Below are 14,718 nucleotides of genomic sequence, written 5' to 3' on the forward strand. Positions count from 1 at the left end.
TACAGCAGTGTGGCTGCAGCGGCACAGCTGCGCCATTGTAAGATGCACAGTGTAGACACAGCCTAAGTAAGTGTTTATTGTCTGTACATTAAACTCAATTTAACAGGGCCATAGTTTAAGACCGTCTTCTTCCAGGGAATGCCCATACTCACACCCCCGCCAACTTGTTGAATAGAAGGATTGCTGCTTATTTGGGAAAGACCTTCCCTTCCCAACACATGGCATTTCCCTGTTCTGGGGATTCTAGCTAGGTTTTAAATACTGCATCCATTACTTAAGTATCACAGCACCTTGGTTATTTGTCCCTGTGGAGCTTCTATACCAGAGGTGGGCAAACTATGGCCCGCGGGCCACATCCGACCCACAGGACCCTCCTGCCCAGCCCCTGAGCTCCTGGCCCCTCCCCTACTGTTCCCCCCTTCCCCGCAGCCTCAGCGCATCTCACCACCAGTGCAACGCTCTGGGTGGCTGGGCAGCGCAGTTGCAGAGCCGCGGCCTGACCCGGTGCTCTGGGTGGCGTGGCTGCAGCACCGCCAGCCACCGGTGCTTCAGGCAGCACGGTAAGGGGGCAGGGAGGGTTGGACAGAGGGCAGGGGAGTTGGGGGGGTGGTCAGGGGGCAGGGGTGTGGATAGGAGTCGGGGCAGTCAAAGGGCAGGCAACAGGGGGGCTGGATGGGGCAGGGGTCCCGGGGGGCAAGTCAGGAATGAGAGGGGGGGTTGGATGGGGCAGCGGGGGGGGAGGTCTGGGGGTGGTCAGGGGACAGGGAGCAGGTGGTGGTGGATGGGACAGGAGTCCCGGGTGGTCCGTCAGGGGACGGGGGGGTTGGATGGGGCAGGAGTCCAGGGGGAATCTGTCGGGGGTGAGAAGTGTGGGGGGGTGTCAGATAGGGGGCGGGGGCCGGGCTGCCTGGCTGTTTGGGGAGACACAGCCTCCCCTAACCAGCCCTCCATACAATTTTGGAAACCCGATGTGGCCCTCAGGCCAAAAAGTTTGCCCATCCCGTTCTATACTCTGCAGGGATTAGGACGGAACTTAGTAGCTGCTCCCAAGTAATGCTGGAGTTCATCCAACTGAGAATAGCTTTAGATGGGAGTCGGGGGACAACTGTTTTATCAGGATGAGTGGCTGTCCACTGAGCCATCCTGATTTAGAAGAAATACAGTTAGTCAGATGCAGGAAATAGGTATATAATCCCTCATGTCTACTGGATTGAAGATAAAAAACATACAAGTGTGAGAGCTCTTAGGGTCTCATTGGTATCCATAAGAGCCTTTGTATTTTCTTTGGATAGCTTAGGTTTACCAGGTTTGCCACAAGTTATTGATCACTCACATTGCAAACTAACCACTACATTTATTTACAACACTATACTACTGCATTAGTGCTCAGTGCACACATTTGAGACAAAGCTCTTTACCTTCACTTTTGACATTGCTAGTCTGTAAATCTGTAGGATGGCCTTGAAGCGAAAGACGAGGTTGCTGTAAGCGGCTAATCATAGGCTGGGGTGACACTCTGCTATATTCCAGGCCTCGAGCAGGTGATCGAGAACGAGGAGAATTCCTGGGAGATTGCTTTGGTGAAGGCCATGGCGAGTTGCGTGGTGATGGTGAGAACTTAACAGCTGGATGCACTGCATGATGTGTACTCTCTTCTTCATCCTCTAAACTCTGTGCATCAAGTTCCTGATCACTAAACGTTCCCCGTCTTGTAGAATTGCAAGAGGAACCAGAACTACGTCGAGAAGTAGTGGCTGCATACTCCTGTCGGAGACCTGACAACAGTAAAAACATTGTTTACAGATTATCTTAGACTAGAAATGGCTAATACTATATAGATAGTGTATACAAATACCTACCCCAAGCTCAAAGTCATATTTAGCAAATCCTAGTCCCTCTTATTTGAGGATTCCATTTCATCCCAGATCTGTACCAACAAAGTTATCTGATGGTTGGTAGCCTATGTGAAATAAGGAGCTGATCTCAGGCCCTTTCCTTTGATGGGTTTCTCAATCTTGTTTTTTTCCATAGTGTGGACCACATCTTACATTTTTGGTTGCTCACCTCCCCCTCACATCTGCACCATAACACTGTGACAACTACAGCAATTACTTACCTAGAAAAATAATATTAAGAAGAATATTAAATGTCTCTCTTACTAGCAGCACCATTAAGCAACTGGAAGTAAGAAGAACTGTATGGTCAGCCTGCTCTACACATAGACCACCAGCAAGTGGTCCACAAGCCAGTTTGAGAACTGTTCTGGTAGATTAGTAACCATGATAATTAGCACCTTTGGCAATCTCCGCAGAAGCTAAAAACAAAACAGACAAACGGCTGAACAAAGGCTACATCAAAACTGAGAAAGTGTGCATGGCTGCTTTTCCCATCTGTACCTGTTCTGTGGACAAATGAAAAAGTTTATTCTCCAGGCTTTGAGCACTGAGCTCACCAAGACAGATGTATGCTAAAGAATTACTTGTTCCCTGAAGAAGGGACTTAGGATAATAGGTGAGTCCAACTAGCATTAAAAAAATATATATATATCCACTGTCAGCCATCAATTTGCCTCTCCTGTCCTCCAGTATTTCTTCTGCTCCTTACTTCTAAATCCAACTCCTTACAGTAACCTTATCCTCCTCTAACCAGAGGGCAAAAGGGTCAGTCAGTCAGTCATGTTACAGAAAGTGCCGAAGTTTGCAGAACTGCATATAACCTGTACCTATTTTCTATCCCCATCCCCTCCAACAACTTAGAGTGCAATGCCTCACCCACCTTTTTAAGGACTTCTGCCCCAAAGTACAAGTTTGGGGGACCATTTCAAACCTGGTTTTCCCATGTAGTAGTTCATTGCTCTAAATGGTCTAACTTTACTACTAGGGCCATCTATTTGATAAGTCAGCAACTCCTGCTCGCTCCTCTACCATTCTTTCCCCAGTTGCTGCATAAGAAAGTTAAAAATGTCTGCAGCTGAAGTTTAAAGGAATTATGTAATCAAAGAAGAGTTGCCTTTCAGTATGCAAAGTACTTACTTTCCTCCTGCATCCGAGCTAGAATTTGCACATCTGTGACATTAGTTAGCTTGTAATTTGATCCAATAGAGTCTTCATCCATTTCTGAAGCACTTAATTCACTGTCTATAGAGGACTGTGGGCTTAGTGAAGGATTTCTATCTGCTGAACTCTTAAAATGACCTGTACAAGAATAAAGACATTAAAGTAAAACTCACAAAATACACTGCACCGTATTTTAATAGCTCAGTAGCTACTAGTGTATCATAGTAGTTCAGTGGCTACTAGTGGATGAAAGGCTGGGTGTCTAGCAAAACAGCTAATTCTCTAGACAAATTCAGACAGGGAATAAGGCTTTTAAAACACACACACACACACACACACAGGGTAATTAACCATTTAAAGCATTTTCAAGCATTGTGGTGGATTCTCCACAAGACTGGATGTTTTTCTAAAAGATGTCTTCTAGTTTAAACCAGAATTATTTTGGGGAAGTCCTATGGCTTGTGTTATACAGGAGAGCACACTACATTATTACAGGGATCCTTGCTGGCCTTAGAATCTATGAATTTATAAAACTTCAAAACATTTTATTTTCAAGAGAAACTTCAAGAGACTTATTGATCCACTGGATAACTGCATATACGTGTTAAGTTACAATCTTAAATATGTAAGGATCCGATGAAGTGAGCTGTAGCTCACGAAAGCTCATGCTCAAATAAATTGGTTAGTCTCTAAGGTGCCACAAGTCCTCCTTTTTTTTTAAATATGTAACTGGAATTTAATACTTATGTAACTTAGGTAAAAAAAATCTTTTTTATATATCCAGTAACCCATACTATTTGTTTAAAGAGGTTTTATTAATCAACATTTGCAGAATTATACAAGCTGCTAGAAAGTCTTTCACATTTCTGATGCCTTCCCCATTCCCCAACAGGTCTGCTGATGTCCCAGAGAAACTGAGTCAAAAAGCCAAAGATAAAGGCAAAAAACACCGCCAAAGGTTATTGTACGTGTGTCAGACTGCGAAGTTTCAAGACATACCTTTCATACACACACTTTTCACACCAAGATTATATGGTTGTTGGTACCACAAGATTCTACACCACCTGCACTGATGCTGGCTATACCACTGCCTCATTGCATAAGAGAATTGTAGGCTTTGCAGCCATACTAGTGCAGATAACCATTATGAACGTATATTACAAAAAGCTGTACCAAACCTTTTAATAAATGCAATATACTCATATCCATACAAGTAAGTTACATGCATCATTTGTCCATGTAACATTACTTGACTAGTACAGAAAAGACCCAGAGGGAAACAGCATAACTCATGCCAAAATAAGCTGGCCAAATGCTTTTCCTACAAAGTTAGTATCTTACATATGATGCAGGCTTCCTATTGAAACTCAAGTTGTTAGTATAATATCTTCTTATCCACATAAGCTTTAATTCCTTGCCAGTCCATCCTATAACTCAAAGAGCACACCATGTTTTTAGAACAGACACTTACCTGAGCTACCAGGAAATACGAGCTGTTTCACTAAAGGAGGTTTCACTGGTGTTGAGGAAGGCGAGTTGAAACCACTGCTGTAGGGGCTACTAGCATTTGGACTATAAGGGCTTGTGTAACTGACCGCACTGAAAGGGTTACTGTACAAACTTGGTCTCTTGAGGACTGTATGAAAAGGGGAAAAAAGCTACATTGAAGGAATTGGTGAAGTTCAACATACATACAGTAATATTTAAAGTCATTCAACATGATTAAGTTACTAGGCAATTCAAGTAAAACAATTCAGTCACCAGAAAAACATTTGTGTTTTTACATTTACAAGAAGTGCCTATCTTAGGTTCCAGACACATACAATCAAAAAGTACACACAAAAAATGAGAGAACACTAACAAGTTTTCCTCACCCAACTCAATAGGACTAAATTCACACCACTTAACTCACCCCCCACCCCACCCCCGCTTCAAAAGAGTAGTAGATAAGCCTTGTAGAGTGCCCTATAGCTCAGACTGTGGGGGTGGAAAGGAAAAGCGAAGCAAACTCCTCCATAAAATACCAAACTCTAGGCTTCCCCCTTTTAAAGGACAGGCACAAGCACCTTGGCTTTTGTTAACTGCCATAGTATCAAACATAAAAGCAGTCTCTAAGGCACTCAGGACAGAAAACATTAAGGTGAACCAACTTGAATTACACACAAGCACAATGGAAGCCACTGCAGATACCCACACAAAGAGGGCTGCTAAGCAAGAGGCCAACTGCATTTGGTACTCGCTGAGCAGGCTTCTGAAGCAACCATACACAATTTATGATGCACTTGGGAAGGAACAAAATTATGACTGCCAAAACATGCTCCCATTGACAAGAAGATTGTGACCTTTTTCCTGTTTGTACTTTGGAAACAAAAGTCCTCTTGGTCATTACTCTACAGCTCTACAAAAAACTAGTTGCACGTATATAATAAGACCTTCAGATGCAAAGTGAATAATAGGATACCTCGGCTGAAGGAGTCAATGGCAGCCTACCAGAATAACCTTCTATTTTCATTTTAGTTGAGCCTCATCCAGCTAACTCTTATACAAGTCCTTAGCTCAGGGGTGGGCAAACTTTTTGGTCTGAGGGTCACATCTGGGTGTGGAAATTGTATGGCAAGCCATGAATGCTCACAAAATTGGGGGTTTGGGGTGCAGGAGGGTACTCTGGGCTGGGACCGAGGGGTTCAAGGGCAGGAGGGGAATCAGGGCTGGGGCAGGGTCTTGGCACGCGGGAAGGGGGCAGGGGTGCAGGCTCCGGATGGCACTTACCTCAAGCAGCTCCCAGAAGCAGCAACATGTGTTGCGGCAGCCAGGAGGCTCCACACACTGCCCCGCCCGCAGGCGCCACCCCTGTAGCTCCCATTGGCCACGGTTCCCGGCCAATGGGAGCTGTGGGGGCGGCGCTTGGGGCAGGGGCAGTGTGCAGAGCCTCCTGGCTACCCCTAATGTATAGGGGCCGGAGGGGGGATATGTTGCTGCTTCCAGGAGCTGCACGGAGCAGGGCAAGCCCCTGACCCCACTCCTCTGCTGGAGCACTGGAGCAGGGCAAGCCCCACTCCCTGCTCCCTTGCAGTAGCTCAAGGGCCAGGTTAAACATCTGGAGGACTGGATGTGGCCCCCTGGGCTGTAGTTTGCCCATGCCTGCCTTAGCTAGTCACTCGGATAGTATATTAATGAAACCATCTGGGTATGATAAAAGATGTACAGTTGCAAACTATATGCACATTGAGACAACACAGCTCTGTCTCCCCTAGTGATGACATATTACTTCTTAAACACAATATCATCGTCTTAAACACGATATCATCGTCATCTGATCTAAAGGGAAAATTCTTCAATCAAGTCTACTTTTGTCTAGGATTCAAAGTGACTTGACCAATTCAAAACACTTCAGAAGTGTACAAAGAATATTTTAAAAAGTAGTATTTGCATGACCCACACTACAGAACTGCCATTAAATTGTCACCCATGAAGATCTCTACCCTACCTGAGGCTTAAAGTATCTTTGTGTTATAGAAGTGACAAAATAAGGCTGTGGTGACACAAGTGTCACTCAAATCTGGAGAGACCATAAAACTGCAAATAGTTTGGCTGAAAAGCAAGATGATTCACAATTATTCAAATGAGGTCTCCAGAGTTTTGTGGCACCGTGTATATCTAAAAAACTAACATGTTAACTCCCAGATGTTTTACTGTAAAAACAAACAAAAAAAACTAAACAAAACACTGTTCTTAGTATTGCTCAAGTCTATCTGAATATTTATTGATTTATTTTGCACAAAAGACAAACGTTCGGATAAAGCTGAATGGTGAAGATATTCTACTATTATACCTCAGTATCAGAAACAATATAACCAGGGGTAAGAGACAGATTCTTTATGGAAATAACTGAAGTGCACTGCTACAGCAGCAAAATTTACATTGAAACATATTGTTTAATTAGAGTGAACAGTCCTCCTTGCTGCCAGCATTACTTCCTTTGTATGTTGGTGGAGCTAAAATATTAAGAGGAATGAGCAAAAGTCTGTAATACTTTGGGGTGAAATGCTTCATTCAGAGAGGTCAAATGGTTGTTTACCTGTGATCAATATTAGTTTAAATAGCAAAATTGTATAAGCTATTATTCTTGTTTCAGAAAGTTTCTCTGCTCATGAGGGCAAGTAAATGTTTAACATATCAAAGTTATCACACTGTAGTTAGCCTACATTAGCTGCTGAACATATTGTAGCTTATAGCGCTACAGCAATATTTTGGACGAGTATGACAGAATTTTTCTCCCAGTAGTCCAGGATTGTTCACTACTGTGTATTTTCTATTGTTTTTAATATTTTGTCCAGTCAATAGGGCTCCACCTCTATTGTTGCAAGGTTATTCCACAACCTAGAAGTTCTTATTAGGACATTTCTTATGTCCCTGCTTTTTAGCCTAATTTTTTCAGTTTTGATCTTAAGTGGCTCCAAGGTTATATTAAGTTCACAGTATACGTAACTACTTCGATAGCACTACATCTCAGGTCACTGAAAAACAGGATGTAAACATCCCAGAGCTATGATTACTTCAGACTGATTATAACTGTTCAAGTGTGTCCGCTTCAAAAGAATAGTCTATTTGTAGTTTAATACATGCATTATACCTTGATTAGGAAATTAATCTTCTAACCTAACTCATCTTACTACACTATGAATGAAAACTCTAAGGGAAAAAAAGCAAATTTGACTTCCCTTATTAAAGCTAGCTCCTTGACTACTGAAGGTATTTTATGTCAAAGTACAACTGAATTATCAACTTTCTTAAAGAAAGCTCTTCATTTTGCACAGTATAGCAGGTGAAGAGCATCTCATAAGCATAGTTTTAAATTAAGTTTAACTGCAACTGAGCTGGCTACTAGGAGTTATGCACCCTTGCCAAAGAAAGGTTACAATCAATTAATTAAAAGAAAAAAAAATCTATATACATACACTGCAAAACAGCCAAGCAGATGGCCCCAGCAAGCAATGTGCTGACTTGTGAGATCCTAGTACAGTTATACAGACATTAAAATCTTGAAAAATATGGGATTTTTTTTTAAAAGGCATGGGTAAAACTCCTCATGTCCCTCAAAGATCTAACCATACCATTCTGCTGCTGCTGAAACTGTGAAAGGTAGAAAGGCGGCTGTGATCAATATACTAATATGGCAGTGGTGATGAAGGACTTGGGCAAAGGGTTGACTCTCTGCTGTAATGCACTGAACTGCTTGACTCAGACTTGTTTACTTCCTTTTACTCAATGTCTTGTTTAAGTTAGGAGGTGCTACAAGTGACTCAGTAAGGGTTTTCCACACCTGGTGTCACAGGATTAAAATAGCATTCAAGTCTTTAAAATGCATAAACTGTCAGTTGTATTCAGAATAAGTGCAAGGACAGAAGGTTCGTATTCTTAAAAGTTCACATCACAATAGTGCCAAATATCACTTGGAGATTACAGAATTATGGTGGCCAATATATCTTTAAATATATTTTTATATCTATCTATCTTTAAAATATTTCCAGTCTATGTATACAAGTTCACAGAATGTAATGTTTAGAACAGAACAAATGCAGTTGTATTACAAAAAGCATCTAATTTAGAACAGCATCTGGAATTCTAAGATTATCTTCTGATAACATTGGACCAGAGTTCTCTTGGTATTGAATATACTCTGGTCCAAGTGTAAAAACTGATTTCCCTTATGTTCCAACTAAACCTTGATCCTCATGCCAAAAGGATGTAGCACAGGCCACATCACTTTATTTATTTATTTATTTTTTTAAACAAGGGTTGTCAAGGTTCCTTCCCGACTCTGAACTCTAGGGTACAGATGTGGGGACCTGCATGAAAAACCCCCTAAGCTTATTTTTACCAGCTTAGGTTAAAACTTCTCCAAGGTACAAATTATTTTACCTTTTGCCCTTGGACTTTATCGCTGCCACCACCAAGCGTCTAACAAATATATAACAGGGAAAGAGCCCGCTTGGAAACGTCTTTCCCCCCAAAATCCTCCCAAACCCTACACCCCCTTTCCTGGGGAAGGCTTGATAAAAATCCTCACCAATTTGCATTGGTGAACACAGACCCAAACCCTTGGATCTTAAGAACAATGAAAAAGCAATCAGGTTCTTAAAGGAAGAATTTTAATTGAAGAAAAAGTAAAAGAATCACCTTTGTAAAATCAGGATGGTAAATACCTTACAGGGTAATCAGATTCAAAACATAGAGAATCCCTCTAGGCAAAACCTTAAGTTACAAAAAGTCACAAACACAGGAATATACATTCCATTCAGCACAGCTTATTTTATCAGCCATTTAAACAAAACAGAATCTAACGCATATCTAGCTAGATTACTTACTAAGTTCTAAGACTCCATTCCTTTTCTGTTCCCGGCAAAAGCATCACGCAGAGAGAGAGAACCTTTGTTTCTCCCCCCCTCCAGCTTTGAAAGTATCTTGTCTCCTCATTGGTCATTTTGGTCAGGTGCCAGCGAGGTTATCCTAGCTTCTTAACCCTTTAGAGGTGAAAGGGTTTTTCCTCTGGCCAGGAGGGATTTTAAAGGTGTTTACCCTTCCCTTTATATTTATGACAAGGGTGAACCCAATCCCCCTGTGCATCTGTACAAGGCCAAAATGGTAAAAACAGGCGTGCTCTGTAGTATTACATATATATACTGTATACATACAAAGATATATTAAAAGAATGTTAAGATTGCAAAAATCAAGAGCTCAAAAATTAGGAATTGTCAAAATTAAGGGTGTCTACGCAACCTTAATTTGGCCTTCCTGCGCATATGCATTACGATACAGTCTTTAATTACACAGTCACATACTATTCTTTCCACAGGATCTCTCATTCTGTATACAGCAGTGGTCATCAAACTTTTCAGGGTCGTGCCCCCGCTTATATCTGTCTGCACTCCCCCCTACCCCCAGGCCATGGCTGAGAGCGGGACCACAGCTCGTGGGGGGGGGGGAAGAGGGGGAGGGTCGTGGACAGGGGTAAGGGGGCCCTGGGTGCAGCACTGTCAGCTGGGGCCAGGAGTGGAGTTGTGTGGTGGACCCCCACAACCCCTGTGGGGGTCGGACTGGGCACCAGCTGTGTCTCCCCCCACCTGAATGGTCCTCCATGCCCCCTTAGGGAGAGCACGCCCCACACTTTGAGGAACTCTGGTGTACAGGCTGAACCTACTCTGGAGATGTCAGGGATGGATAGTGAAGGAAACCTGTCTGTAGGGCCCCTGCTTCATTGGTTGTAGAAGCGGAAAGGTGTCAGTGAATAAAACAGGGAACTGCAGGAGGATAAAGGATGATCTCACGGTTAAAGTAGCTGAATGCCACCATGGGAATCTGGATTCTAATGTTACCTCTGCCAGAGTTCTAGGCAACACTGAGCAAGTCACTTAAAACTTTTCACAGTGTGTTCCTCAATGTTCTGGTGCGTGACTTGAAGACCTGAGGTCTCATATACAGAAGTGCTGAGCACTCAAAGCTGCAACTGACTTGAAGCCTTGGGAACTGTGGTTTGAACATAGAAAGTGCTATATAATGCTAAAATTCTGGTTACAATGAAAACAGTTTTTTATAATGGGAAGTGTCTGGTCACCTTAATAAGCAGTGCTACCAGACCCACCTATAATTCCTTTTTAATACATGTCACAATTTATCCAGGATGAATGATACTGCTCCACATGAACTTTCAGAATATTCCAGAGAACAATCTATAGTCTTTCCCCATCCCTGTCTCCCCAAGGAAAAGTCTGCATTTGGAAACATTCATAATCTAATGTACAGTAACTATTTTTGATAGGTAACACTAACAAACTGATCTACTCCCTTCTTCTGGCAAAAATCATGAGGTTCCCAACAGGACTTTTCCAAGTACGTTAGCACTTCATGCCTAAGCTAATTTTTTTAATGGATCAGTTTTCAGAATCATGGCCAACCTTTCTGAAATCCAGAACTTTATAATTTAATGAAAATCACAGATGGCAAACTTATTCTGGCAGCCTCAGTAGTAATTCAAACTGACTAGAAATAAAATCTGTCATTAAGTGTAAAGCTGGCCCCAAACAAGGTCATTGCTTTACTCAAAAATGGATTTTCCATTCCATCAGTGACATGGTAATAGTTCTTGTTATACATATATCCAGAGTGATTTGTGCAATATAAGAAACTATATACTAGTCATGCTTTTTATGCCAAATATTTAAGCACTGACAACATACCCAGCACTGTACAAAGCTGACAGACTGCCCCGAAGATTTCACAATGAAAACACAATTTAAATTGCATCCTTTGTCACCAAACTGCCATACCACCTCTCTTCCCTGCCCCTTTTTGTTTTGGGACATTTTTTCAAAAAAAAAAAAAAAAAAAAAAGAGGCAAAAGCGACAGGTTTTTATAAATGCAAATAGATGCCAACATTCTATCATCAGGCAATGACTCAAGTTTTTTTTAAAATAGAATCAGTTTTACTTCCTGGTTTTAGAGGCTCAGGAAATCACTTAGTAGTCTTAAATTAATCCCACCAGGACTGTTTTGGATTACATGAACATGGTGCAAGGACACCTGGATAGCCTTTCCACTCTAGCCGCATGACCCGTTTTTATGAGCAAAGTAATGATAGAATACATTAAACAGAACCCTGTTTCAAGAGAAAAGGAGTACTTGTGGCACCTTAGAGACTAACAAATTTATTTGAGCATAAGCTTTCGTGAGCTGTAGCTCATGAAAGGTTCTGCTCAAATAAATTTGTTAGTCTCTAAGGTGCCACAAGTCCTCCTTTTCTTTTTGCAGATACAGACTAACATGGCTGCTACTCTGAAACCTGTTTCAAGAGAGAAGACCAAGCAGGTGACATTCATGCACTGCAGTCATGTAGAAACCCAACAGTGAAACACCCTTGAAACATACACCACTAAAGACTCCCCAGCCATTTTTTAATTTAAAAAAAATCACAATATGTTTAATACACAATGTAGGGATAGATGATTTCACATTATAGAGTATAGGTGAGGCTAGTAGAACTGCCTACTAAGGTTGCTTAACACTTGCCATTATAAAACCATTTTCAGTTGCTTATCACTTTATCAAATAAACTGTTGGGGCAGAAGTTGTCCATGCCAGGTACATGTAATCATGTATTATGATAGTCTTTAATTACATGTGCCCAAGGGAGCTGCATTAAAGTTCCACAAGCAACCTTAATTCGAGCATTTCCTAACTTTTGAGTTCTTGATTTTGAACCTCTATAATAATGTTCTTTAAACATACTGTGTGTGCAATTTCCTAGGCTTTTTAAAAAGCAAATTGAATTTTTAATAATTCCATCTTGTGGCACCATACTGACCCCTACCTGGATCATCAGCAGGATTAGAACCTTTAGGTCCACCACATATAACATTGCTACTAGACGAGAAGGAGATGAGAGACACAGTGCCTGAGAGTTTCACAGGTATTTGCTGACAGCAGAGGCATGGTGAGATTCAGCAACCTTGGGTTCCATTCCAGGGTCTGGAGGGGGGTGTGCTCTACTGAACACAGACTCTTCTCCCCCATTACTGCACCCAGTCCTTGACCCAGTCCTGTCTCTTCCTCACAACGAGCTCACTGACATAATCCCCTGCCCAGTCACCAACTCCACTCCTCCAGATGTCTCATCCCAGTCTCCCTGCTCAGTCAAGCCAGATCTCCCACTCTGGGCTCTGAGTCCCAAGCTTCCCTTTCTGTCCCAACGCTGTGTCCCCAGTCCTTGCTCAGCCAATCCCAGTTCCCGCTCCTGGTTTCTTGTCCAATCTTCTCTCTCCTCTCCTTCTCAGTCCTAGTCTCCTTCCCCAAGCCACTGATCCAATCTCAGCCTCTCCAGTCCCTAGCTCCTTGTCCTAATCACTTTGCCCAGCCAATTCTAGTTCCCCCACTGCACCTCAGCTCCTTGTCAGATCGGTCTTCCCTCTCCCCCACTGGTTCCTAATCCCAGCTCCTTATAAAACCTGTCTCTCTTCCCTTCCACTGGCTCCCAAACCCAGTCCCATTGTCCAGTGAGTCCCAGTCACCATTCCCTCCCACACCAGTTCCCAGAATTCCTCTCCCCAGCCTCCTCTCCCAGTCTTTTTGTCCAGTCAGTCTCAGTTTCTCTCCCCACAATTCCGTCAAGTCCCAGTCTTAGACTCCTTGTCCCCATCTATTCCTTTCTGTCTCCCTAGTTCAGCTTTTGTCCCCCTCTGCATTCAATCCAACTTCCTCCTTCATGCTGCCAAGGTGCCAGCAAGGGAAGCGAGGTGGGGGAAGAGAAGGGGGTCACTGCGCACATAGGAGATACAGGCTTCCTGCTCTCAGTACCAGTACCAGGCCCTACCCCAGCCCAGAATTGCTGTGAACAGGCACCACAGGAAAAGTCCAGCTGTGCCACTATAGCCCTGAGCTGGAGAAAGCGTGCTCAGTTACTCTGTGGGGATGGAATATGCACAATTCAGTAAGCACTTGGAGCTGTGAGGGGCTCAAGTATGCTCAGTGAGGATAGAATCTGCCGAGATTGTAGTCTCTATTTAGCAAATGTGAACTGACATTTGTCAAAGGTGTGTAACTTGAACAAATATACTCAGATTTTCATGGGGATGACAAAAAGCACACCCCTGATACAAAGGCCACCACCACGCCAATTTCAAAATTTTAGCTAGAGTCAGACACCCAGAATGGAAAATTTAAGATCAAATTGTCAAAGTGTGGCAAAGTTAAAGTTTTGGGAAGTGCTGGGCAATATTAGTAATAGGTGATACTAACAGCCCTGCCTATAATTTCACATACATATGAAATGAGAGTGCAATCAGGAAGATTAAATATTACTATTACATCCCTCTTTTGGGGAGGTTTACATTCTTTTTCCTTCCTGATTTAATTCACTTTTTTATAAGTATCTCCTATAGAGTCCTCAGCGTCTCTTCCTTCTCTCCTTCCATCTCTCTCTCTCTCTTTTTTAAGATACATATACAAAATTTCCCCCACATTTCCTGTTTTTCCTTTCCTCTCCCCTCAAATTTACCACACTTCTCTAAATTACATTAATCTTTCTTCTGCCTATTCCAGCAGCAGTTGACATCTATACACAAGACCTGAACTTACCAATAGCCATAGACATAAGAAGAACACCCCAAGGCTAGGACAACACCAGTAATGGTCCAGTGGTTAAGATGCTAACCTGGGAGATCCAGGATCCAATCCCAGCATTACAACAGACTTCCTGTGTGACCATGGGCAAGTCACTTAGTCTGTCCCTCAGTTCCCTTTGTAGAATTAGAACAACAGTAATTACCTACCTCACAGGGATGTTTGAGGATAAATACATTCAAGATCGTAAGGCATTTAGAGGCTGTGTAATTAGTCATACAGATGCCTAGAATAGGGAAGCCCACCCTAGCTATTAAGAAAAGAGCAGGTACTGGGATTCCTTGAATCCTACTTCAGGGGGTTCTCCATCTTTTATAGCCTTTTGAGCTAGGAGTTGCCTGAAATTTTATGACCCCTATTCTCCCCAAAACACATTTGACTGCTGAAGGGAGAAACATTGTGTGTTCCCCATCCACTCAAGAACCTCCAAGTGGGCTGGGAGGAGAGGCCATACTACTCTTCTCCCAGATTCCTGCACATTGTGAT

General features: G+C 42.7%; 1 protein-coding gene across 2 annotated transcripts in view; it reads right to left on the reverse strand.

The window, feature by feature from the left end:
* The window catches only part of SLAIN2 (SLAIN motif family member 2), a 63,186-nt gene that overhangs the window by 24,835 nt on the left and 23,633 nt on the right, over window positions 1–14,718 (reverse strand). For both annotated transcript variants that reach the window (XM_074951440.1, XM_074951441.1), the window contains exons 3-5: window positions 4,528–4,692; window positions 3,033–3,194; window positions 1,419–1,775 (exon numbers count right to left, since the gene is read on the reverse strand). In XM_074951440.1, the coding sequence (XP_074807541.1) occupies window positions 1,419–1,775; window positions 3,033–3,194; window positions 4,528–4,692 (684 nt within the window). The remainder of the gene's footprint in view (window positions 1–1,418; window positions 1,776–3,032; window positions 3,195–4,527; window positions 4,693–14,718) is intronic.

The sequence above is a fragment of the Natator depressus genome, chromosome 4, assembly GCF_965152275.1.
Source record: "Natator depressus isolate rNatDep1 chromosome 4, rNatDep2.hap1, whole genome shotgun sequence".
Taxonomy (NCBI): Eukaryota; Metazoa; Chordata; order Testudines; family Cheloniidae; genus Natator; species Natator depressus.